The following is a 27,652-nucleotide window of genomic DNA, read 5'->3' on the forward strand; positions in this document are numbered from 1 at the left end:
AAATAAAGATGGAAAGAAAAGAAAAAGGAAATTAGAGACTACGATGAACAAGAATTGACGGGGAAAGTAATTCATAACTCAAATTTCTATCCTAATGCAAGCATTTAATATGATTTCATTGCAACTCTAAGCTGAAAATATACAATATTCTGTAATTATATACAGTACATAGATAATATAAAAACAAATTAATACACAGTAAAGTATACATGAATATGCTTGATCCTTTTTAATTCAATCTAGCATTGTTATATAAAAACAAATTAATATAAACTACCATATAAATGAATATGCTTGATCCTTTTTAATTCAATCTAGCATTGTTATATAAAAACAAATTAATATAAACTACCATATAAATGAATATGCTTGATCCTTTTTAATTCAATCTAGCATTGTTATATAAAAACAAATTAATATAAACTACCATATAAATGAATATGCTTGATCCTTTTTAATTCAATCTATCATGGTTATATAAAAACAAATTAATATAAACTACCATATAAATTAATATGCTTGAGCCTTTTTAATTCATTGTAACATTGAGTTTCATAAACTCAGCCATCTATTAAAGTTGCAAAGCTTGTTACAGATCATGATCTAAAGGTAGAGCATAAAATTAAGAGATATTGAAAATATTTTAACATAATTTAATCCACTGTTAGAGAAAACAAAGATTTCAAGTCTTAGAAGTATTTTAGCATATTTATTACACTGTGTAATAATTTCAAACAGTAAAGTATATTTTGAAAAAAGTAGTTTGTGTTCCCTTTTAAATAAACGATCCATAATTTTTTTAATTCTTTGACTTTTATACAGGACTATCATATTTGAGTTAATTCTAGAGTTGTTGAAAATTTAAAATATAAATGATACATTCCTATTTGCAGTCTACTAGCACAGTAGGATAGTAAAGGCATCAATTTCCCATTGAGACTTATACGACTAACCAGACAGTCAGATGGAGGCTTCATTTCTCTGGCAAAGCACTTTTCTTTTGCCTTCTCATACACTGAATTCAGGCATACTCTCTATACACACTTTTCTACCATTTCGCTTTAGAAAAAAAAAAAATATAATGTATTTTTCTTCTCTTTTCCATTCTCATAAAAATTCTGTCTTTGCAGTACAGAACTTAAAAGGAGTTTTATGACAAAACAGCAGCTCCAAAGCACGGAAAAATTTGGTGGGTTCCATTAATCAGTAAAGAAATGCAAAACTTGTGAAAAAAAGGCTCCAAAATTCTAAAAAAATTCCTCAAAATTAAATGGACCCCAGAAACTATCAGCCATTAGGTAAAAATCTGTGCTCAGAAGGTAAGGTATGAATGAGCTGTTTATAAGAGCCATCAGTACTGGTGCAGAGATATAACAATTCTCAAATCAATACTAATCGCTATAAAATTGACTAAAGTTCACTGCTATCGCCTAACTAGTGATAATGTACTCAACTCTTAAATTCAGATTTAGAAAATTTGATCAGCTTCTCTCATTAGTACAACCATTACTACATGTAACCCACCCAAACCACGCTTGGTTGCTGCCTAAATACATAGCTCCACTCTAAGTGCAAGGATTCTTTTTTTTTTTTTTTTTTTTTTTTTTAAGTCTTCCACTTCTCACTGGAAGTATATCAAGATTATATGGGAACCTGTTGTACACCACAGTACATAAAGAGGGAGAAAACATTAAAGTAATCGCTCGCCACATCATGGTTCACCTATCGCCCCCTCAGTACATCACAGATTTGTAAATATATTACTCTACTGTATGTGTAAATCTATATCACAGACTCCTCTTTATACTGTGGATTTCTGAAGTCAGATAAACTTTAAATTTTTCATACTCTATTCTTTTTTAAAATATAACAAATTTGTAAGTCATTTGTATTTTTCCTAGTATACAAACCTGGAGCTATTTATATTGATATAGTTTCAGCGTAGCTGAAAGATGAGTCATGATAATTTTAGTGAGGGATAACTACCCCATCCACTAGTTAGCGGGTGGGGGGTGGGGTAGACTGGCTACCCCGCTCACTCATACCTCTCGGCTGAGTAACCACTTTGCTTTATGACAGGACTTCTCGGGGGACAGGGTGGCGGGCCAATTTGTATAAATAGCTCCAGGTTTGTATACTAGGATAATTACAAATTACTTACAAATTTGTTATTTGTTCCGGCATAGATATAAACCCTCCGCTATTTATAGGGTGACTTACTCTTACGAGAGAGGAAGTCCTCACTAACTGGCCTTGGTCATGACCCGGGGTCCTCTCTATTTCGATCTGTGATCGATAGTAAAGGGGACCCTACCCTCGCTAAAATCAAGTGCCGATATGAAGTAATGCACTGATAGTGGCCTGTAAAAGCTTGTGTCAGTGGAACTAACAGTGTGGCTTGTCTTTAACATAGGAACTCGAGTACAAAACCTGTTGTTATTAAGACTTACCCAAGACCCTCCCTCAAAAAGGTATTGGGGACGTAGCAAAGTATTCTTCTATACTTAGGAGGCACAAGGGAAATGAGTCTTGCCAGCAGCAAGGTGAAGTCAGCTATGCTGAGGCTTGCGGAGCTAAATTTCCCCAGAGGGGAGAAGGTGAAACGAAGAAAGGAGCCAGTCATTCTTTAAACACATCTCGAGATGATGTCGAGACGTGTAACTATTTTAACAACACCCATTGAAGTTCTGTAAAACTTCTTAGGAAGGAGTATCCCGAAAAGGGTGAAGTCTCGTATGTGGGGGTTTGATTCAAGAAGACCAGACATAATTGCCATCGACCGCTTACCCGAAGGAGTTGCCATCGAACACTTTCTCACTAGTGAGAAAACTACCGTCTCATTCAGGCAAGGCCTGCCAGGGGAAATGAACTGGAATGAAAGAACTTTTCATTCCCCGCTGATTTGTCTGCTAACCAAACCACTCGAAGTGGGAAGGTGGAGGGAAGATGACGGTGGTTCGATCGAAAACAAAAGGATTGGTGACATAGTAATCAGCTGGGAGTGTAGAGTGACATATTAAGTCACGCATTTGACAGACCCATCCTGTAAGGGGGGGAGGTCGACCATAGTTTTTTTTTTTTTTTTTTTTTTTTTTTTTTAACTCTGGATCGCGGGAACCGAGAGATTTGGATGAGAACCTAGGGGTTCAGAATCTATTTGCGAATTCCTTCCTCACGACCCTAAGGGATGTTGTGACGAGAACCCGCAGGAACTCTGTCGCTGATTCCTGATGAAATTTTCAGGAATTGTGACCCAAAGTAACTATGTCATAGTTACCTGTAGAGAGTCGGAAACCCCCAGGCAGCGGGCATTCCTCCAAGTTTTTGCACGTGCGCGAACACTTGCGACGAGAGTCAGAAGACACTCTGTCATAAGAGTAATACTCTTGCGCGCCCACAAACACTTCGTGCAACGAGAGTTCGAAAAACTCTGTTATAAGACTTGTTTGCTCACTTCAACTGATTGCGCGTGCCTAGTTGTTTGCGCGCATAAAGTTGGTCCTGTGCGCCAAGTTGGTCGTGCGCACCAATAAGGTCGTACGCGCCAATCCGATCGTGCACGCAGTGTTGGCTGTATGTATAAGGTTGGTCGTGCGCGCCAGATCGGCCGTGCGCGCCAATCTGGTCGGGCGCGCCAATCCGATTGTGCACGCCAAATTGGTCATAAGCTCCAAATCGGCCATGCGCGCCAATTTGTTCGTGTTGTGTGAGCGCGAACGATCAACGCAACGAGAGTCCGCAAACTCTCTTTCATATAAGTATGACTATGGTCACAAGAACCCGGAGGTTCAGCGTGAACTGTTGGGAGACCCCAAAGGGTCAGCGAAAAGGAAAAACAGAAGTTTCTCTGTCACTAGACCCCGAAGGATCAGGGTGACTAAGGGCATGAGAGACAAAAGGCCTAACGTAGCCTGTGTTGCGAGACCCTGAAGGGACAGCGCAACGAGAAACCGAAGTGTCACGTGACTAAAGTTTCGAGAGCCCAAGGGTTCAGGGTAACTAAAGTTACGAGAGCCCAAGGGTTCAGGGTAACTAAAGTTACGAGCCCAAGGGTTCAGCGTAACTAGAAACCGAAGTTTCCCTGTCACTAAACACCGAATTGTCAGAGTGACTAAAGTTACGAGAGCCCAAGGGTTCAGCGTAACTAAAGTTCCGAGAGCCCAAGGGTTCAGCGTAACTAATATTACGAGACCTCGAAGGGTCAGCACAACGAGAAAGCGAAGTTTCCGTCACAAAACGCCAAAGTGTCAGAGTGACTAAAGTTACAAGAGCCCAAGGTTTCAGCGTAACTAATATTACGCACCCCCTAAGGGTCAGCACAATGAGAAAGCAAAATTTCCCTGTCACGAAACACCAAACTGTCAGAGTGACTAAAGTTACGAGAGCCCAACGGTTCAGCGTAGCTAAAGTTACGAGAGCACAAGGGTTCAGCATAACTATTGTTACGAGACCCCGAAGGTTCAGCGTAACGAGGAACCGGGGTTCCTCTGTCACGAAACCCCGAAAGGTCAGCGTGATTGATGGTACAAGTTCGCGAAGGCTCAACGTTACCATCGTTACGAGAGCCCGAAGGTTCAGCATAGCTGAAACCCGAAGGTTTCGAGTCGCGTGAGCCTGAAGAATCAGCGCGACGGAGTCACAAAGGATTCCTACTGTCATGAGAACCCGCAGGATCAACATGATGAGAGCCTGAAGGCTCACGATCATGCCAGCCCAAAGGGTGATCGTAACGAGACCTCGAAGGGTCAAGGAGAACAATCAGGTTCAAAGATCTAAGATAACACCTCTGCAGGGGAGGTTTGTTCTCCCGAAGGAGAACGTCGCTTAAAATAAGGCTCTCGCTCCGCCCCTGAAGGAAAACCATAAGCGTAACGGGGGACCGCCGATGCCCGAGGCGGTCTTCTCTCGAAAACGAGAGACTCGTTCCCCCGAAGGGCTAACATGCTTCAGAGAAAGCTCTGCCACCGCCCCTGGTGGATCAGCAAACTCCTACAAGTTATCTCTCGCGAACGAGAGAAAAGTTCTCCCGAAAGAGATCGCCTAAGACAAGCTTTCTCCCACCTCTATGGGAATAAAGTGTAGGCGTAAAATATCTCTCTCGCAAATGAGGGAGTTCTCCCGAAGGAGGACATCGCCTAGGACAAGCTTCCTCCCAGCTTTATGGGAAAAAAGCATAGGCGTAATAATCTCTCTCTCGTGAACGAGAGAGAAGTCCTCCCGAAGGAGGACATCGCCTAAGGATAGCTTTCTCTCAGCTCTATGGAAAAAAGCGTAAGCGTAATAATCTCTATCGCGAACGAGAGAGAAGTCTTCCTGAAGGAGGACATCGCCTAAGGCAAGCTTTCTCCCAGCTCTATGGGAAAAAAAGCGTAGGTGTAATATATACCTCTCTCTCGCGAGAGAGAGAGAAGTTCCCCTCAAAGGAGGAACATCAAGTTGAACGTTGACAACGATTGCTACCTCGTAACATGGGCAGCTCATGAGCTACCACATGGAACGCAGGATAACAAACAGGGCGGCCTTACGCCATCGGCCATGTGTTCTACGTCGCTTCTATCTGTAGAAAAGAATATAAAAGTTGTGATCAATTACAATTCATGCTCCGCTGCACATCATGAACTATTCGGGGAATAAGTCACCTTCCTTGTAAGATAATTCCTCGAAAGGGAGCTGAACTGTTATACCCTTTAACTCAGTAATGAAACAAACACACGTCATTATTGAGAACTTGCCGACCATCAGCGCAGGGTAGGGCGGCAAGGTAGGATACGTTGTCAACAGAAATTAAAGTTACAAGTACCTAACAACATGAACGTATATTTCCATTTATACATATACACACATGTATGTACAGTATAAGATAAATGAAAACACACACAAGAAAAAGAAAAAATGACAGAAAAACAATCAAGGCAAGTCTTTGCGGGAGAGAAAGGCAGCATGTCCGTCCTCTACCGCGCCATAAAGTAAAGTGGTTACTCAGCCGAGAGGTGTGAGTGAGCGGGGTAGCCAGTCTACCCCACACCCCACCCGCTAACTAGCGGATGGGATAATTATCCCTCACTAAAATTATCATGGCTCGTCTTTCAACTACGCCGAAAGTATACCCTATAAATAGCGGAGGGTTTGTATCTACGCCGGAACAAACAATATTTAATACATTACGTATACTGTATATACATTTACATTTATACATAAATAATATAAAGAGTGTAAGTGTACATGTACATACATATGTAGATATAAATAGTGTACTGTGTATATACTGTAGATATGTTTTTAGAGCTCTTTTATTCTTATAACAGGATATGTAACTTACCTCTAACAATGACAATGATCTTGATAAATGATGATGATCTTGATAAATGACGATGAAACACCTGTGCAGTATGATGGAGGTGACGAAGATGAAGATGAATTACTGCACAGGTTAATGAGAGCTTTACTGCTCCTCAAGTGACGCCTCATCGTCGGTTGATAGAGGCGGTGCGTCGTCAACGACAGCTTCCGATAGAGCTGGAAAAACTACAGGAGGCAGCGTACTGGCTCGGTGGGAAGCAGGAGTATCTGATCCTTCTGCAGAAGGTTTTTGGCACACTAAGAACATCGTGATGGGAAGTTGTTTACGTTGTTTTTTCATCTGAGCAAAGATGCTCTTGTACAACACCATTACACTGTCAATACAGTTACTAAATTCGATGGCTCTGACAATATTATCATCGATTTCCTGTGCGCCCTTTGTTGCAGAACTCGTTCCATGTTGCAGAGCTTTTTCAGGTTGTCCAAGGTAAGGCCACGTTCTTCACCTTCGTCGTTGACATCGGCTGCCTCTTCTTCTTCATTATTCGCTGATCTTGTCATTTCGACAAGGTCCTCGTTGGTTAGGGGCTCCGAGTCGCACTCGATCAGTGAGTTGATGTCATCCGTCGTCATGTCAGAGAAACCTTCATTGGCTAAAAAACCGTGCCAGTCTCACAGCCTTATCTACGGCGGAGTGATGAACTTCGTTTGGCGTAAATCCCTCATAGTTATGAACAACATCTGGCCACAATATTCTCCAACTTGCATTCAATGTTCGCTGTTTCATCTCACAGAGCTTTCTGAATGTTGGCCAGGCAAGTTGCAATGTTGTATTCCCGCCAATATCTCTTGAGGCTGAAGTCCTCGTCGTCTTCATCGACGGAAGAGATGAGGCCCTCCATCGTGGACCTCATGTAGAGGGCCTTGAAGGCCCGAATGACCACCCCGATCCATTGGTTGTATGAGAGAAGTGGTGTTGGGGGGCAGGAACTCCACTTGGACCCCGTCATAATGCAGATCCGTTGCATGTCTGCCTGCACAGTCCATCAAGGGGAGGACCTTGGCAGCCCATTCTCCGCGAGGTACAGCTTCACCTGTGGGATAAAGCAGTTCCCGAACCAGTCAAGTGTGAGGGCTTTAGTTATCCATGCCTTTTTATTACTCATCCATTAGACGGGCAGTAGGGCTTTGCTTTTGTTTTTCAATGCCCGAGGATTCATGGACTTGTAAATCAAGCCGGGCTTGAGCATGAAGCCCGCAGCATTCCCGCACATGAGGAGAGTGACACGATCTTTGTGAGCCTTGAACCCTGGTTTCTTTCCTCCATCCTTGAAAAGGAACATCTGGTACGGCATCCTCTTCCAGAAGAGGCCAGTCTCATCCATATTGAAAACCTGCTCCGGGAGATAGCCACCTTCTTTAATTAATTTCGGGAACTCGTCCTCGACGTCACGAAGAGCTGCCTCTTGGTCTGCCGAGGTGGCCTCCCCATACAAATGAACGTTGCGAAGGACAAACCTCCTCTTGAATTTCTCGAACCAGCCCTTGCTGGCAACAAAACCACGTTTTTCTCGTGGGGCAGGATCATCATCTTCGTCGTCATCATCACCTTCGTCGTCTTCGTTCGATTTTCCTTCAGGAACTAAGCTATCATACAGGGTTTTGGCTTTGGTTCGAATCATGTTGGTATCGAGACTAACCTTCTTTTCCCGAGAGTCCAATATCCACATTGATAATGCATTCTCCAATTGCACAATTATCTTATTACGAGAAGTCACAACTCGCTTAGTGTCCTTTTATGTATTTTCATTTCATCTTTTTTTATGTAGCAAACCATCGATTCATCACTCTGTAAATGCGGGCAACAGATGTATAGCTACTGCCTGCCTTAAGCATGTCCAATAATTTTACTTTCTCGTTCACCGTCATCATTTTTCTCTTCTTGGGTTCACTAGAGTATGTAGAGGGTAGAGGATGTTTAGGAGCCATTTTCAAGGGCGTCACAAGCACTATTTTACATTAAAAAGCACAAGAAAACCGCTAAAAGTTCCACGCGGCAAGACTAAGCAACACAAGCGAAGCGAGAGAGAACAATGAATGCGTTCTCCGCGGGGCGCACGGCAAGGAGAGATGCTGGGTAAAGCCTCTCGGAGGCTCGGCCAATCAGCTTGCAAGATTCTGGAGCCGAGATGGCCAGCGAATCAGAGAGGTGGATTTTGAGTTGCGCGCCATCTCCGTGTTGATACCTGATGTTCTACCGTACTCTCTGTCTTCTGCTGTTCTGCTAGCGCCAGCGTAACTCTCGCACCATTTTTTCTAATTTTTTATGAATATTTTTGAAAATCCGCGATGCACTGAGACCGCGAAACTTGAGCCGCGAAATGGCGAGGGATTACTGTATTTCCATTTATACATATATACACGCATATAAATGTATAAGAAAAATGAAACCACACAAGAGAAAAAAAAAATGACAAAAACAATCAAGGCAAGTCTTTGCAGGAGAGAATGGCAGCATGTTCGTTCTCTACCGAGCCAAGAAGTAAAGAGGCTACTCAGCCGAGAGGTGTGAGTGAGCGGGGTAGCCAGTCTACCCCACCCCCCGCTAACTAGCGGATGGGGTAGTTATCCCTCACTAAAATTATCATAGCTCGTCTTTCAGCTACGCCAAAAGTATCCCCCTATAAATAGCGGAGGGTTTGTATTTACTCCGGAACAAAGTAATTTTAGGGCTTCTAAAAGCTTGGCTTCATTATTATTATTATTACTTGCTAAGCTACAACCCTAGTTGGAAAACCAGGATGCTATAAGCCCAGGGACCCCAACAGGGAAAATAGCCCAATGAGGAAAGGAAACAATTAAAAATAAAATATTTTACGAAAAGTAATAAATAGGAAAAATTACTATAAAAAGAATGACAAAACTTTACCATAGATTTATTTCTGTATCTACTTTGCGGTTTTTCAATTATAGAGGGGAGGGGGAGCGTGTCACATTAACACCTACGATAGCCGAGTGATTACTGTAATGAATTTTGATAAGTATTGAAATAATTAATTCCAATACTGTATAAAGATTATGTTTACTTCATTAAATCTTCTCAAGTTCATACCTACCTACCACACTAGCCTTTTAAGAGGGCAGTAATGGTAAAGTTTTAGTTAGACAAAGGAACAATCGAGATGATTATTTAGACCAGAGCACAGGTCTTACCTATACCCAAGAGTATTCCAGGTTCTGGCAGATCGTGGGAAGCCTCTAAGACAGCAGTAATGGTAAAGTTGTAGTTAGACAAAGTAATAACAGGAAAATATTTAGAGCAGAGCACAGGTCTCACCTATGTACATTTCAGGTTCGTCCAGATCATGAGAAGTTTCTATGACAATACAGTAGGGTCCCGAATTATGCGAGAATTTGGTCGATGAAAGGCCTCGTGTAATTGGAAATTCGTATATTTCGAAACACATCATGGCGGCAAACAGCAACCTACCCGTCAATTTTTTTTTCACTCCATTTCTAGCTTTCTAGCTATATATATACTGTATATACACTGTGTGTGTGTGTGTATGTATGTATGTATGTATGTGTGTATGTATGTATGTATATATATATATATATATATATATATATATATATATATATATATATATATATATATATATATATATATATATATATATATATAGGTGTATATATATATATATATATATATATATATATATATATATATATATATATATATATATATATATATATATATATATATATATATATATACTGTAGCTTTTATCTTAACAATACTGTAAGAAATCCTTCTTATAGATTTTTTTTATAAAATACTGTACAAAATTTCTTTTATGGATAAATAAAACAATAAAAAGTTGTTAAAGTTTTGATAATTTTCTGACTGTAGTATTTACTACTGTACTATGCATAGCTTACTGTTTTCAGTATTTTCCGAATGATGTAGAATTATTTCCTATAGATACAAAAAACAAAAAAGGGTTTTCAAGGTTTGATACAGTACGTATCTAGCAATAGTTAAAAATTACAGTATAGTACTGTATATCCATGATGACACTCCCACACGTAAACACGGCCACTAGGCGCAAGTGTGCAATAGGCTGCTGTACGATAATCACGCTTTTTTTGCCCTGAGCGGTCATTTCACTAATGATAACTTTTCAAAGTTAATATAATTTCTTTATGCTTATAATTCGTAATTATAGTTAAAAGTAGGGATATTAATTAAACGGTTGAGTAAAAAAAACAATTAATACTACTATTATTTAATTTCAAATGGCTACATAATACTGAATATTCTAATGGGTTCTTTTTATCTTCAATCGTAAATCTTACGCCTGGATAAGCAACAAAAGGAAAGGGATAGGTGTCTCTCTCTCTCTCTCTCTCTCTCTCTCTCTCTCTCTCTCTCTCTCTCTCTCTCTCTCTCTCTCTCTCTCTCTCTCTCTCTCTCTCTTTCATATCGTTTCCTGTATAGTTTTCAAATATGTTCGTCATACATTTGTACATTATTTATCCACTTTATCTCTCTCTCTCTCTCTCTCTCTCTCTCTCTCTCTCTCTCTCTCTCTCTCTCTCTCTCTCTCTCTCTCTCTCTCTCTCTCGGCGTTTCCTTTCCCTTTATAGTTTTGTGAAATTTCGTTGTCCAGTCTTTCGGTAATGAGAAGTCATTTTCGCTTTCGAAATCGAAAGAAAACTTTGTTTCTTCAATATACTCATCACTGGAGGATTCAGAACTAGTGCTCTCATTATCAAACAGGTTATCATTATCAAATTCCACAACAAGAATATCATTTATTTCATCTAAAGAAATAACCTTCCTCTTTAGACCTTTCATTACAAAAGGAACAACAAAAATCACCACTTATGCATGAACGCCCGAGCGCACTGATAGGAAACCATGTTGTTGTTGTTGGGGTATTAAAGCCAACACTTGTTGTTGGCACGGGCCTTTCCCTTGGTTGGCCCGTAGATAGGAAACCAGTTCAAACCAGAGTTTTGTAACATCAAGCTACCTTCAGAAAAATAGTTGCCAGACATCATATAAGTTTCTATTCACAGTCCCCATATGCTGAGAGTGTTGCCAAGTGGTGATCCTATACTTACTATACGAGTAAAGTAACATCACGAGACTGACGGCTTGTAAAAGGCAATTAAAGTCATGAACGGAATATACAGTTGAAGGCGGTACCGAGTAGATCGTGGTGAACGGTTTATCACGTGGGTGACGCTTAACAGGTTAAAAAAACATTTTATATAGTTCGGTATTTTCTCTATCCATCCTCTCCCAGAAAACCTTCAAATGTGAATTATCGGAATGTGTGCAGATCTTGGCAGTGCGATAACTAGTTAGCGACTGAGAATAAAAAAAATAAAAAGCCCGATTGACGATGCTGATGAAGAGGATATCGAATACCGATTTTTCCCTAATTGATTTTTTCTACGTTCTGTCTAATCCAATGTACAGTACATTCTTATGTAAAGGGCGAACCCCAACATTTCTTGATGCTGCTACACTTTAATTATAGATATTTTACCACCTATTTATAATCTTTATTTATAATAACATCTTTAGTAAAAGCTCTTCAATATCACTTTCAGGAGTAAATGCGTTTATGATCGACGATGAAACGTAAAAAAAAAAACGTTTTCCTTTTGAGAAGGCGTTTTTTTAGGAAAAAAAAACACGAAACAAAATTGCTCATATTTCATATATTTTGATTTTCTAAGGATAAATAAAACATTAATTATAACATTATTATTACATAGTACCTGGTAAGATATCTTTTGCCGCAAAAGTTAACCTATAGACAGTTGTTAAAATTGGTTAGCGAGTTCGTTATGATCGGCGATGGAACGTACTAAACAAAGTAATGGGTTTGGTTGTGGTGACATGTTTGGCAGTAGCATGATATAAAATAGTCTTTATTTTGATGGTTTTTAATTTAAAGTTTAATGAATAAGGATTTTTCACCATAATCACAACGTAAGTATAAAAATTAATTAGTACAAATATGTAATATTATACATATAGGTGTTGGACAGTTAGGCTAGGCCTAGCTACAAGTTCACACAACAGATGGGCAAACCTTAACATTTTTCATCCAAAACTAGTCTTAAAATGTTTGAACAGAAATCTTTCTCTCACATTCTCCCCCCCCCCTTCTCAGACATCGGGGAACCATCACCCCCCCCCCCCAATACAATTAAGAAAACAATAGATTTCCTACGCTTCGCGGTGCTTGACTCGCGGATTTAGAATGCTCCTCGCAAATACAGGAAAATTAATTTTTAAAAACTATCGATCGCGTAATTGAGGAATCGCGTAATTAGAACACGTGTAATTCGGGACCCTACTGTACCTCCAACTCTAGCCAATTAGTTCCTTCTGAACTCATCAACCCTTACATAATAATGCTGAGATCATACCTAAACTCATTAGTCACTAAACCTTCTATATACCTGTACACTTTAAATTATAGTATACATTAGACCTTACGCAAGTACTGTATGCCTGCAGCTAATAAAAAAGGTCGTGGTGATCAATTATTCCCAGAGCTCGAACCCTCCTACACAGATATGGAATAGCGAAGACAGAGTAGCTTCTCCAATGGCCTGCTTTGAACTTCCAATCTAGACAAATTCCTGAGGAAATTCAGAGAAGTTGCCTCTCCAATGACACTAGGGCCCTTGACTTATGTCAGTTAAAAGTTTTAGTCGTTCATACCATTGTGAGCGTTGACTTAAAGAATACCGACATGGCATTTTTAGGCACAAGCCTGGTAGGTAACCTTACTCCAAAAAAAAAAAAGTTTCTTTACTGGACCCCTTAACTCTGCTAAACTTTAGGAAGGTCTGCAAAGCTCTCACTGGGCAAAGGTTAAGTTCCACTCGGTGCCAACCCATGACCACTTCTACGGAAGGTATTTCTACATGTCTGAGAAGAATCTCAGTGGGATATTTGTTCTCAGCTCTGAGCTTAAGGAGTAGGTACTAGAGTAATCCAGTCGTGACAATCAAATTCCTTAGACTAGCAGACTACAGAGGCTTGAAGGTTTGTTACCTCAAGAACTGTAGAACTAAATCCACAATCCACCAGACTTTCTTCTCAACCTTTAATGTTTAAATGATGAACCTAATTGTGACACTGAGCACAGAATTGTCAGCAAAATTTAACCCAACAAAGTGGAGAATGTAGGACAGTATGGATCTGTACCTGTTAATGCAAGTGACCAAAATGTTCTCTTCCAGTCTGAAAGATCCACCTTTTACACCCCTTATACTAAGTGCTCCTCTAATGCTGAGAACTTGTTTGATCTTGGAGGCTATGATTGACATAGAAAACTTTTATGCATGTGGTCAGATATATCAAGTGGCATTGCAGTTGTCTGAGAATATCTGGTGTTCTTGGAAGAGTGATCAGTTTCTCAGCTAGTAAAGGTCAAAGGTCTGTGAACCACTTCCCTAAAGGTCAATAAGGGGCAATAGGGATCATTCTTGCATTATGGGCACTTCTGAACTTGCATGGCATCCACTGCCTTATATAAGTGACCACCTGCCTTAAGAATAAATTCATCTAAACAAATCTATGAGTGAATTTCTAGAATATCTCAATGTATGAAATTAACCTGGTCTATTGTTTCTCTACGACATGCTCTGTTTGCCTTGTATATACATACATACATACATACATACATACATACATACATACATACATATATATATACATATATACATACATACATATATATATATATATATATATATATATATATATATATATATATATATATATATATATATATATATACATATACATATACATATACATATACATATATATATATATATATATATATATATATATATATATATATATATATATATATATATATATATATATATATACACATACATACATACATACATACATACATACATACATACATACATACATACATACATATATATATACATATATATATATATATATATATATATATATATATATATATATATATATATATATATATATATATATATATATATATATAAGATGTTAAAAATATATTTTGGACTCAAATTCTCTAGAACTTGAGTTGGCCAGAGAATGCTTTTAACGGTTTTAGGTTTATTAAAAGATAAAAGATGCCAAAATAATTCAGAGGTGATCCCTCAAAGAGCCAATGCTAGTACCTCTCTAGTAGCAGACTAAAACTCAAATATTATGGCATTTTGGCTACAATGAAAATAACACCATGTAAAACAAGAACGTAATTTTTATAAAAAACATATACAGTACAGCTTTATGGAACCCAAATCTCACAATATCAAAACAAGGGTTTATAAAAAAAATTTTTTTATATAAATTAAGCACAAGTTCTATTCAGAAACAAAGGCCAGTCTACTTACATTATCATGTTGAGCTTCTACATTCAATGCATTACTTAGTTTAAGAGGATTGATGTCAGGTATGCAGCTGTAACAGATTAAAATACAGTCAAATAGAAATAATAGAAAAAAAACAATACACAGTTGAATGGAAATGATAGAAAAACAATCTTTTAAAAAAGATATAAATACAGTTTTAAAATAAACATGAAAATCTTTGCTAGTAATAAAAAGAAAACAATATTTGCAATTTCTCTTCTCACATCACTCCATCTGTAAACATATTGAATAGCCATGATGACAACATGCCCTTGCCTCTGACTCAATTCTTCTACACCAAACCAGTTTCTCTCTTGTTTATATATTCAAACATATCCTTTGCTTCCATCATTAAACTTTTAAACACACTCAACAGATAATCTTTTACATAACAATTCTCAATACCCTCAGTAATGCCTCAATTGATTCAATTAAAAGTAATATACCATGCTACATACAACTTTTCCACTTCACTTTAAACTTTTCACACATGTTACATCCCTACAACTGTTACAGTTGCATTCTTACCTTTATACTTACAAGATATCAATTGTTACTCTTTGCTACTTCATCAGGAAAATTTCCTCATCTAAACATACCTAACAAACAGTCACTCAATCATACCATCACCACTGTGCGGCAGCATTTTAATGTCTTTCCATTCTTTGACCTTACCTCCATACATTAAATTTCCCCTCCACAACCAATCTCAAACTTACACTAGCCTCTCTCTCTCTCTCTCTCTCTCTCTCTCTCTCTCTCTCTCTCTCTCTCTCTCTCTCTCTCTCTCTCTCTCTCTCTCTCTCTCTCTCTCTCTCGTATTATTAAAGCCCTGAATCTATTCTGTCTTCCCTAAGAAATAAATAAGCACAATCGCAGGCTGTTATAATACAGAATCACATTTCAAACAAGCAGGTTAAACAAAACTTACTATGAACACTGAACACTTATCAGAAAAAACAAAACCTATATACAGTACTGTATAATGGAATTTATTTGCTATGGACATGAAACCCACCTTCTACCTTTTCTTGCTTATTCAACTAAGAAGAGCAACAACGTGAAATAATAATGGCCATTTAAAGGATGCATAATAAAATGGTGAAGTCAACAGGCATCAGAAATTAAGAGGATAACACTCACCAGGAGTACATCTTTGCTTAATCAGTTACACTATTCAATGCTAATAAATTAAGTGAAATAAAGTAATACTGTGCATGATGCATGAATTCATTGTCTTTGAATCAAAAACTCAAGTTGTACACATATTCATAAGACAATGTTCTGTCATCTGACAAATATACGTGCTACCATACACTTAGATATATCATAACAGGAAAGGTTCCTAATATATTAAAATGATAAATTTTAAAGTAATTTGTATTTTTCCTAATGTATACAAACTTGGAGTTATTTATAGGATTATCTTTTGGCGAAGCTGGAAGACTAGCCATTGAGACTTTAAAGCGCGATGGCAGTTACCTAACCACTAGTTAGAGGAGGGGGGGGTTAAGTAAGAGTAGTGGGGGTTGCCAGCTACCCCTCTCACTCACACACCAGTGTATCCTTACCACTTTTGATTGCAGGCAGGACTTTGCATGGGGGACTGGTGTTGGTGGGGCAATTTGTATAAAATAGCTCCAGGTTTGTATATGTTAGTCACTCTGATATTCAACCCACACTAATCCCAGATAACCAATGCTATAAAGCATCTGTTACTTGTCCATCAAGGAGCCTGAGGTAAAATAAACCATCTGTTGTGCAGCCACCACAGGACCTATGGAAAGTGTTTCCATGTTCCTTTGCGTCACATCTTGCCGGTAGTGGACTGTGAAGGTCGTTTGACGCTTCCAAAAACCCACTTACAGTATCTGCGCTCAAATGCCATGGATGTACTTATACCCCTGATGTCATGAGCTCTCGGTCAACAAGCAGGAGGAGAGTCTGGATTCACTGCAAGGTCAACAACCCTGGGAATCAATACTGAGATGATGTTCTTTGTGACAGTCCTCTTGACCGGCACCATACTGACAAAGAGTGCCGACACACGAGGGCAAGATGCTGCAGTGAGTTTAAGGTAGTACCTCAAACTCCTCACTGGGCAAAGCAACAGTTAATCTGGATCATCGGTTACAGAACAGAGACTCCTAATCCAAAAGGGCCCAAATCTAGGATTCGCTCCTCCCAGATTTTGAGTCTTAACAATAAACTCGGGGACGAAGCCAGTATTACCTCCCCCATCCTCTTGAATGGGCGATGTCGTAGGATAGACCATGAAATTCATTAACTCTCTTGAACGAAGCCAACGTGAGTAGAACACCGTCTACAAAGTGAGGTGGATATCTGTTACCTGGCGTAATAATAGTTAGTAGGGAGCACCCCTCAGGGACTGAAGGATGCGAACCACGTTCCAAGGATGAGGTCTAACTTCCAACTGGAACACGTAAGCTACTAACTTCGTATGAGAAGAAACAATTCCAACGAAATGGAAAGATCGACTCCAGTAAGTCATAAAGCAAGGCTCAAGGCTGAGCGATAGCCTTTTACCGCTGGAACCGTAAGGAGCTTTTCTTCCCGAAGGTATACAAGGAACTCCGCTAATACCAGAATAGTGACATTGAGTGGAGAGATACCCCTTCCATGACACCAACTACGGAACAGTCCACATATCCTGGTAGACTGGAGATGAGGATCTTCATAGGTAGTCAGACATCCTTATCGTAACTTGTTGCGAAAAGCCTCTCTGTGAGAGGAGATGCTGGATAGTCTCCAGGCATAACGCAGCAGAGAAACTACTGCCTTGTGGTAGATGTTCACATGTGGTCTTTTGAGTAGATTTGGTCGTGGAGGAATTTCTCTTAAGGAATCCGTCAGGAACTGCAGAAGGTTGGACGCTTTGGTCTTGTTGAGCACCCTTCACAGCAGACAGAATGAGGAGAATGAGGGAAAAGGTGTATGTGTCAATGTTGTCCCACCGTTCTTGGAATGCATCTTGCCCCAGAGCCTGCTGGAATGCATCTTGCCACAAAGCCTGAGGGTCCGAGACTGGAGAACAGTAGAGAGGGAGCCTGAAGTTCAGGGACATCGCGAACAGATCCACAATCGGGGAACCCCACTAAGTCAGGACTTTATTGGCTAACAAATGATTCAAAGACCATACGGAGCACACTATCTGCATCGTTCTGCTCAGATTGTCGGTGAGCAGATTCCCCTTGCCTGGAATGAAGTGAGCTGATAGGGACACCGAATTATATTCTGTCCATCGTAACATCTCTACTGCTAGATGGCATAGGGGCTGTGAAAGGGCACTGCCTTGTTTGTTTACGCAAGTCACTACTGTGGTGTAGCTCATCAACATCACTGAGTGACCCGCCAAGAACTGCTGGAACTCTTGGAGGGCAAGAAAGGCTGTCCTCATCTCTAGGAGATTTATGTGCTGGTACCTTTCAAACTCGGAAACATAGCCCTGAGGCCGTGTGGTGTAACATGTGAGCCCCCAACCTTCTTTTGACGCATCTGTGTAGAGCATCAATTCTGCAGGAGGGACGAGAGGATCTATCCCTCTGCAAAGGTTTTTATCTGTCATCCACCACTGAAGATCCACTAGTTGTTCTAGTGTATATCTGGGGAGTCAGAGTGCTAACTCCAATTGGACTTCAGTCGCCACTGAAGGGATTGAATCCTTAGGCGACCATTGGGAACTAGACAGACCAGGAATGCTAGGTGACCTAGGAGACACAACCACTGTTGGTTTGGAAGCTCTTCTCGTCTAAGGAAGGGGCTTCCTATCTCCTTAGCCTTCATATCCTGTCGTCTGATGGAGAAACTTTCTGAAGGTTGGTGTCTATCATCATACCCACTTATACCAGTCTTTGTGAGGGAAGCAGGGATAACTTCTCAGGGTTTATCATGATCCCCAAATTCTGATGAAACTCAAAGAGTCTGTCTCGGTGTTCAAGAGTCCCCACCGAGTTTTAAGGATCAGCCAATTGTCGAGGCATCTTAAGGGGGCCAGCCGGCTAATGCCGTTTGTTAGGGACAGGACTTGGACATTCATACCAATTAATAAGGTGACTTAGGACATCTCCAAACTGCATAGGATTTTTGCCTCTGACCTTCGGTTTTGCAATGCCAGGGCGATTTATCCTGAAAAAGAGAGTTTTTCAAATTCTATCTCCCTTGATAATAAATATTAAGACCTGGGATTACTACCCTATATAGACCTGATGTAGACCTCCAATAAAATGAAGTTTTTTTTTTTAAGTAATTTTTCCTTATGGTAAAAAAATAAACCCTAAAAATCAGGGGAAAAATTTAAGAAAAAAAAATGAAACAAAAATTTGAAAAGGGGCAAGATTTGATTGTTTTATAATGTCATTTTAAGTTACATACCAAATTTCAATGCTATATATTCTAAACGAAGGGAGAAGATAGAATTTAAAGGTCCATAAGTATAGTTTGGAGATACGGGCATTCAAAGTTTTTCTTTGTATTTTTACAAAGAAAACATTGATAATAGGCTTAGCCATTCTTTTCCTCTTCTTGGAAGGAATGACCAAAGTCAATTCAAAACAAGAGAAATCCTGTTGGATGGACTAGGTTCCTCTCGCAGCACCACACGGTCTCCTGATGGGAGAGAGAAACATCATGGGATTCGGACCCCTACGGATAGCTGACCTCTTCCTAGGGTCAGACGGAGAAGATGAAGAGAAGGAGACTGACCTCCCTAACGTCGTCCTTGATGCGGAAACCACAGCGGGCTTCTGCATGGAGTACTGAGATGGGGGAACGGTCTTCTGTCCCTCCCGAGTCGAATACACCACCGCCTATTTGACAGCCTTGATTAGGGTATCGAACCATGTAGGTTACTTTCCCACAGTTAAATGGTCTGGTGTGTCCTTTGGGAGACCTGCAGAAAGAAAGCGTTTCCTCGGTGAATAGTCTCTCGGAACCTGAAACTGAACGGGAGAAGATGACCTACCTTGCTCTAGATGTACAGGCATTAGCAGATCTTCCTGGGTGGCTCTACGAGGGCGATCAGGAGATACCATGACGCTCACATATCTGTTATGTGGTTCTCTGAAGCCTTCTGGAAAAGGAATAGGGCATCAGGCTCTTGTCAGCGATGCCTGTCATGGAGCAGGCTGATCTTGAGAGGGATCCTGCCTTGAAAACCCGAGTGTAGGAGCGTCATGTGCATCTGCACAGGAATCATGAATGGGAGGGGGCGAGCGTGCATGAGATGGTCTAGCAGACATCCTAGAAGAATACATCGCGGGTGAATGACAAGCAAGCACTGGCAAGCGGCGAGTAGGTGAGCAACAAGTTGGCAAGCGACGCTTTGGATTGCGACAGAGTGCGACGCGTAGATCTGTGAGAAGATCGACGAGTTGGAGAGCGAGGTGCCGGTGACAACGTTGAAGTGATCATCTGTCTGAAGAGCGTCCTCTAGTGAGGGAACATATAATAGCAGGTCGCTTATGACAAGCAGTTAGCTGGTGAGCGGTGAGCTGGAGAGGGACGCAATGGTGAGTGACTCGCTAATGAATAGCGTTCACGAGATGGCGCGTTACAGTAGCGTGAAGTTCTTGAAGAGCGTCGTCTAGAGGGGGTACATCTGGTAGCGGGCGAAGCTGGCAAGCAGCCATCAGAAGAGCGACGATCCCGAGCTAGCAAATATAGGTCACAAAATGACAAGTGATGAGCACGGGCCAGCGAGTGTCGAGCACGATGAGGAGATGGCCGAGCAGATCGTCGATCTCTAGAAAAGTGTTGAAAACCAACAGAGGGTGTGGTCGAACATCTGACAGCGCGTAAGCAACTGTGGTCCCTGAAGGACGAAGCGATCCTTGGATGGTCAGCAAGGATTAGGCGAGTGGGAGCACTGAACTGGATGCCACACAGGGCTAGCAGTGAAGGAGAAGGCAGGAGTTGGGCCTCTCAGACAGCAAGAGCGTCAATCTCTGCACCCGTAGGAGGAACTTCCACCTCGTAGGACGCCCTACACTGAAGAAGGTCAACTAAACCAGCCCTGCAAGGAGGCACGGCGATACCCACCGACGACCAAACGTGTATAATGTCAGATAATTAAAAGGACTCTCTCTGAGTTGTATCTGTGTGCCGGTGAGTGATTACACTTGTGCGATCCTAAAAATATCCTGATTTAACGCGGATAACAAAAGGCTATCGAGTGCAATATAGCTACAAGTTTCCGTGAATAGTCGGTGATTAGTTTGAGGTCAGAAAAGTGGGATAAAACGTCGGCATAAGATAGATATCTTGTGAATTACTATAAATCTGATCAAGATGTCGTATAATACAGGCAACGCTTGGAGAGATATCGCTGCACATAGCAAAAGTAAATTCCATGAGTTGGCGAATCAAGAGCTCGACCGTCTGATAACAGAGGTCACTAGTAACTCCAATCAGTGTGACGGAAAAATATTCGCAGACATACTGAAACAATATGATCCAATAAACTGGAGCAAATCTGCGGAAAACATCAGCAAAATAATAGAAGAAATTCCTAAGAAGATCCAAGTGATAAAGAGACTTATAAAGAAAGTTTACATCAATCAACACATTCCATCAAAGAACAATAAGAAGTCCAATATGGTGAATATGCTGATTGGTGCATTGGGAAAAAGAATGCCAAAATGGTGTAATACAGGTAAGATATGGTATTCCATTAATAATCCTCGACAATTCATTAGAAAATGTGATGCCTGTCATGTTCCAACACACCCTACATGTGCTGAAATACAGCAAAAAATAAAAAATAAAGACACAAAGGTATTCTGCTCAACATGCTTAGTCTGGATAGAAAATATAATTAAGTCGAGACTAAATCTGCAAATAGTTGAAGATAAAGAAGAGGAAGAAGAAGAAGCAGAAGAAGAAGAAAAAAGAAGAGAAAAATGAACAGGATATGTGTAAGGATGCAGAAGAAATCATTGATATAACCTATGATGCCATCCAACAACATACTTATGAAGAAATAAATTACCAGATGGAAACAAATAATAGACCCAAGAGAGACTACCCAGACCTACATACTTTTAGGGAAGAGCAAGAACAAGAAAAAAAAGAAAAGAAAGATATAGTCTGTAATTTGCTGAAAAGAGGGAATTGCAAATTTGGCGAAAGATGCTACTACAAGCATCCAAAGATATGCCATAATTATGAAATATATGGTAAACGTGCATATTTAGACGGATAAGGAGACGAATGCAGATATCTCCATCCAAAAATATGCAAAAACCTAAAAGAAGGAAAAGGATGCAGTTTCAACAAAAAATGTCGATATATGCATCCTGCAACCATGAATGAAAGTAAGAAAACTCAGCAAACTGAAAAGAAAAATGAAAGCAAAAATGAAACAAAAAAAGAAACAAAAAAGCAAGCTGTGTATATACCGCGCTATACACCAAAAGCTCCAAGATATGAGGCCTATCAACCCACATATACACATTTAGAGCCCAACTACAAAGAATGCATCTATAATGCCAGGGGCTGGTGCAGATATGGGGATAATTGCAGGTATACACACAAAAATAAATATGAAGGCGAAAGAGCAAATATAATAGAAAAGTTGGATTTTTTAATGGCGGAATTCCGGGAAATGAAGAAAAGATCATCATATCAGAACAGGAAGGAAGCATGGGAGAATCCATATTATTACCAATATTAAATAATGGGGATGAAACACAAACCATAATAGTGATGAATGCACAGGATTTAGTCACGAGTAACTCTAAAAGAAAAATAGAGTTCTTAGAAGAACTAACCCAAATAGAAAAAATAGATATATTAAATATAAGTGAAACATGGTATTCCCAAGAGACTGGCAGTGATGACCAGATAAAGGGTTTCCAAACTTATAGATCAGACAGAAAAAATAGGAATCAAGGGGGAACCGCAATATATGGAAGAGACATAAATCAAGGTAAAGTCTGTGAAAAATACAGCAACACAGAATGTGAATTGATTGCGGTAGAATTTTAATTTGAAAAACTAGTGAATATTGTAGTTTACAGACCCCCAAATACTAAGGAGTTTGACATAATAATAGAAAAAATAGATGATATATGTAGAAACCATAAAGAATGGAATATACTCCTATCCAGAGATTTTAACTTCCCTCTCGTGGATTGGAAAGAACGGATAGAAGAAAGTGGTTGTATGTATACATATAAAAAAGAGAGTAATAGTAGCGCAGAAAATAAGAGGCAAATTGAAAAGCTTCAAGATATGCTATTAGAACATATGCAACAAATAAACCGCATTCCAACAAGAAAGGAAAATGTCCTAGATCTAGTATTAGTGAATGAGGTGAATTATGTTAAAGAAATAATAGTGTATAACATGGGAATTTCAGACCACAATGTCATAGAATTGATAGTCCATTCCAAAGCAAGTGATCGCAGAATTAATAAAAGCACAAAACTTTGGGAAGGATATGGAAAATATAATTTTTACAGTAAGAATATAAAATGGTCAGAAATAAATGAAGAACTGAATAAAGGATGGAAAAATGTATTTGTAAGTGATAATATACAGGTAAATACGGACATACTGTACAAAATACTGGAGAAAATTGTTGAAAAATATGTACCGAAAAAAAACAATAAACAAAAGACGTGCATACCAAGAGACAGAAGGATCTTATTTCAGAAAATTAGAAAGTGGAAGCAAAATCTTGCAAAAGAAAAAAATGTGTGGAAAACGATAGAAATAAAATGTAAGATAGAAAATGCAGAACAAAAGATTATACAGTCGAAAGAAAATGAAAAAAGGGACTTAGAAGAAAGGACACTTCAAAATGAAAAAAGGGACTTAGAAGAAAGGACACTTCAAAATATAAAAAGAATCCCTAAAGTACTCTACTCCTATGCAAAAAAGATGAATAAAGGGAGATTAGAAATAGGCCCTCTAAGAATTGAAGGACGGCTAACGGATGAAAAAAAGGAAATATGCAACATATTAGCAGAAAAATATAAGAGAGAGTTCACGCCAAGAATTGCGAATGAGAATAATGAAACAGAAATGAGAGAAGAAAATGTTGAATATCTAACGGATATAGATATTAATGAAGCAGATATTGTCAAGGCTATAAACAAAATTAAAAATGGATCGGCAGCCGGACCAGATGGAGTTCCAGCGATTTTGTTAAAAAAACTGCAAACACTATCACGAAGCCGCTTGCAATACTGCTAAGACAAAGTGTAGATATGAGCGAGATATATGTTACAGTAAACATAAATTAGCTTATATAACACCTATCTTCAAAAGTGGATCAAGACTAGAGGCAAGCAATTATAGACCTGTTAGTCTAACATCAAATATTATGAAAGTGTATGAGAGGGTAATAAAAAAGAAAATAATGAACCATTTGGTTAAAAATATGTTATTTTCATTAGTAAAATAAATTTTTGAATATACTTACCCGATGATCATATAGCTGTCAGCTCTGCTGCCCGACAGAAAAACCTACGGGCGAAATACGCCAGCGATCGCTATACAGGTGGGGGTGTACATCAACAGCGCCATCTGTCAAGTAGGTACTCAAGTACTCGATGTCAACACAGAACCAATTTTCTCCTCGGTCCACTGGGTCTCTATTGGGGAGGACGGGTGGGTCCTTTAATTTATGATCATCGGGTAAGTATATTCAAAAATTTATTTTACTAATGAAAATAACATTTTTCAATATTAAACTTACCCGATGATCATATAGCTGATTCACACCCAGGGGGGTGGGTAGAGACCAGCATTACATGTTGACATTATTATGAGCTAAGTATTCCGTATTTCATTTTAGCAGTTATTCAAAATAACAAACATAAAATAAATAAGTACCTGGTAAGGAAGTCGACTTGAACAATTACTCTGCCTTTTTAAGTACGTCTTCCTTACTGAGCCTCGCGATCCTCATAGGATGCTGAGCGACTCCTAGGAGCTGAAGTATGAAGGGTTGCAACCCATACTAAAGGTCCTCATCACAACCTCTAATCTAGGCGCTTCTCAAGAACAAATCAAGTAGGATGCGAAAGGCTTCTTAGCCTTCCGGACAACCCAAAAACAATAATAAAACATTTCAAGAGAAAGATTAAAAAAGGTTATGGAATTAGGGAATTGTAGTGGTCGAGCCCTCACCACTACTGCACTCGTTGCTACGAATGGTCCCAGAGTGTAGCAGTTCTCGTAAAGAGACTGGACATTCTTAAGATAAAAGACGCGAACACTGATTTGCTTTTCCAATAGGTTGCGTCGAATATACTTGCAGAGATCTATTTTGTTTAAAGGCCACGGAAGTTGCGACAGCTCTAACTTCGTGTGTCCTTACCTTCAGCAAAGCTTGGTCTTCCTCATTCAGATGGGAATGAGCTTCTCGTATTAACAGTCTGATAAAATAGGATAAAGCATTCTCTGACATAGGCAAAGATGGATTCTTAACTGAACACCATAAAGCTTCAGACGGGCCTCGTAAAGGTTTTTAAATAGAACTTAAGAGCTCTTACAGGACATAATACTCTTTCTAGTTCATTTCCAACCATACGATAAGTTTGGAATATCGAACGATATTGGTCAAGGCCGAGAAGGCAGCTCGTGTTTGGCTAGAAAACCAAGTTGTAGAACATGTAGCCGTTTCGGATGAGAATCCGATGTTCTTGCTGAAGGCATGAATCTCACTGACTCTTTTAGCTGTGGTTAAGCATATCAGGAAAAGAGTCTTAAAGGTGAGATCTTTCAGGGAGGCTGATTGAAGCGGTTCGAACCTGTCTGACATAAGGAATCTTAGTACCACGTCTAAATTCCAACCAGGTGTAACCAAACGACGCTCCTTCGTGGTCTCAAAAGACTTAAGGAGGTCCTGTAGATCTTTATTGTTGGAAAGATCTAAGCCTCTGTGACGGAAGACTGATGCCAACATGCTTCTGTAACCCTTGATAGTGGGAGCTGAAAGAGATCGTTCTTTCCTCAGATATAAGAGAAAGTCAGCTATTTGAGTTACAGAGGTACTGGTCGAGGATACGGATACTGACTTGCACCAGTTTCGGAAGATTTCCCACTTCGATTGGTAGATTCTAAGGGTGGATGTTCTCCTTGCTCTAGCAAACGCTCTGGTTGCCTCCTTCGAAAAGCCTCTAGCTCTCGAGAGTCTTTCGATAGTCTGAAGGCAGTCAGACGAAGAGCGTGGAGGCCTTGGTGTACCTTCTTTACGCGTGGCTGACGTATAAGGTCCACCCTTAGGGGAAGTGTTCTGGGAACGTCTACTAGCCATCGAAGTACCTCGGTGAGTCATTCTCTCGCGGGCCAGAGGGAAACAACTAGCGTCAACCTTGTCCCTTCGTGAGAGGCGAACTTCTGCAGTACCTTGTTGACAATCTTGAACGGAGGGAATGCATATAGATCTAGATGTGACCAATCTAGTAGAAAGGCATCTAAATGAACTACTGCTGGGTCCGGGATAGGTGAGCAAACTATTGGGAGCCTCTTGGTCATCGAGGTTGCGAAGAGATCTATGGTTGGCTGGCCCCAGGTGGCCCAAAGTCTCTTGCATACATCCTTGTGGAGGGTCCATTCTGTTGGAATTATCTGTCCCTTCCGACTGAGACAATCTGCTATGACATTCAAGTTGCCTTGGATGAACCTCGTTACTAGTGAAAAGTCTAGACCTTTTGACCAGGTGAGGAGGTCCCTTGCGATCTCGAACCATGTCAGAGAGTAGGTCCCTCCTTGCTTGGAGATGTACGTCAAAGCCGTGTGTTGTCCGAGTTCACCTCCACCACTTTGCCTTGAAGGAGAGACCTGAAGCTTTTCCAGGTCAGACATACTGCCAGTAGCTTCTTGCCGTTGAAATGCATTGTCCTTTGACTCGAGTTCCCTAATCCCGAGCATTCCCTACCGTCTAATGTCGCACCCCAGCCTACGTCCGATGCGTCCGAGAAGAGAACGTGGTTGGGAGTCTGAACAGTCAGGGGAAGACCCTTTCTAAGGTTGATATAGTCCTTTCACCAAGTCAGACCAGACTTTATCTTTCCGGAAACCGGGATCGAGACCGCTTCTAGCGTCTTGTCCTTTTTCCAGTGAAAAGCTAGATGGTATAGAAGAGGACGGAGGTGTAGTCTTCCTAGTGACACAAATTGAACCACGGATGACAGTGTCCTTACCAGACTCATCCACAGCCTGACAGGGCAGCGTTCCTTCTTCAGCATCTTCTGGATGGATAGCAGGGCTGGGGGTTGATCGTCTTGTTCAGCAACGTCCTCATCAGAGGGTTCCTCATCCGAAACTGATGAGGAAACGGCAACGGAGTGGGCAACGTCTGACTCGCTGAATCCGGTCGCACTGGAGGATGCGTGACGGAGCCGGACGCAATATCATGGTACTGCTGCACAGTCTGTGAACTGTCAACAACCATGGGGACGCGAGGAAGTACAGCGTCAACCCGAAACTGTCTAGACTGTCTGGGTTGTGCAGTCAACACCGTACCGGGTTGCTGAGGTTGACGCACTGCGTCACAACAAGTCACCTCTGCTGGTTGTTGAACGTCTTCCTAGTGACACACTGAACGTCAACAACCACCTCCGAGCGTCGCTTAACGTCAACGTGCGACTGGCAACCCACACTGGGTCGCATCGGTGGAGGAACCACCTCAACTGGCGGACGCGAGTAGGATACCTCAGCGTCAACAGGGCGCACAACCAACCGGTAGGAAGGTTGTTGGCCAGAAGGTTCTTCTCCATATTAAGTCCTCTATCAAGGACACAAGCTTGGACTGCATGTCTTGCAGCAAAGCCCATTTAGGGTCTACAGGAGCAGGTGTGGCAACAGACGGGGATAGCGACTGAAGCGGAACCATTTACCATCCCTGGAAGCCTTGTTATGTGTGACA

General features: G+C 40.4%; 1 protein-coding gene across 2 annotated transcripts in view; it reads right to left on the bottom strand.

Moving 5' to 3' along the window:
- LOC137654499 (uncharacterized) overlaps positions 1-27,652 on the bottom strand; it is a 125,518-nt gene that overhangs the window by 78,359 nt on the left and 19,507 nt on the right. For both annotated transcript variants that reach the window (XM_068388173.1, XM_068388172.1), the window contains exon 3: positions 14,737-14,803. In XM_068388173.1, coding sequence (XP_068244274.1) covers positions 14,737-14,803 — 67 coding nt within the window. The remainder of the gene's footprint in view (positions 1-14,736; positions 14,804-27,652) is intronic.

The sequence above is a fragment of the Palaemon carinicauda genome, chromosome 15, assembly GCF_036898095.1.
Source record: "Palaemon carinicauda isolate YSFRI2023 chromosome 15, ASM3689809v2, whole genome shotgun sequence".
NCBI lineage: Eukaryota > Metazoa > Arthropoda > Malacostraca > Decapoda > Palaemonidae > Palaemon > Palaemon carinicauda.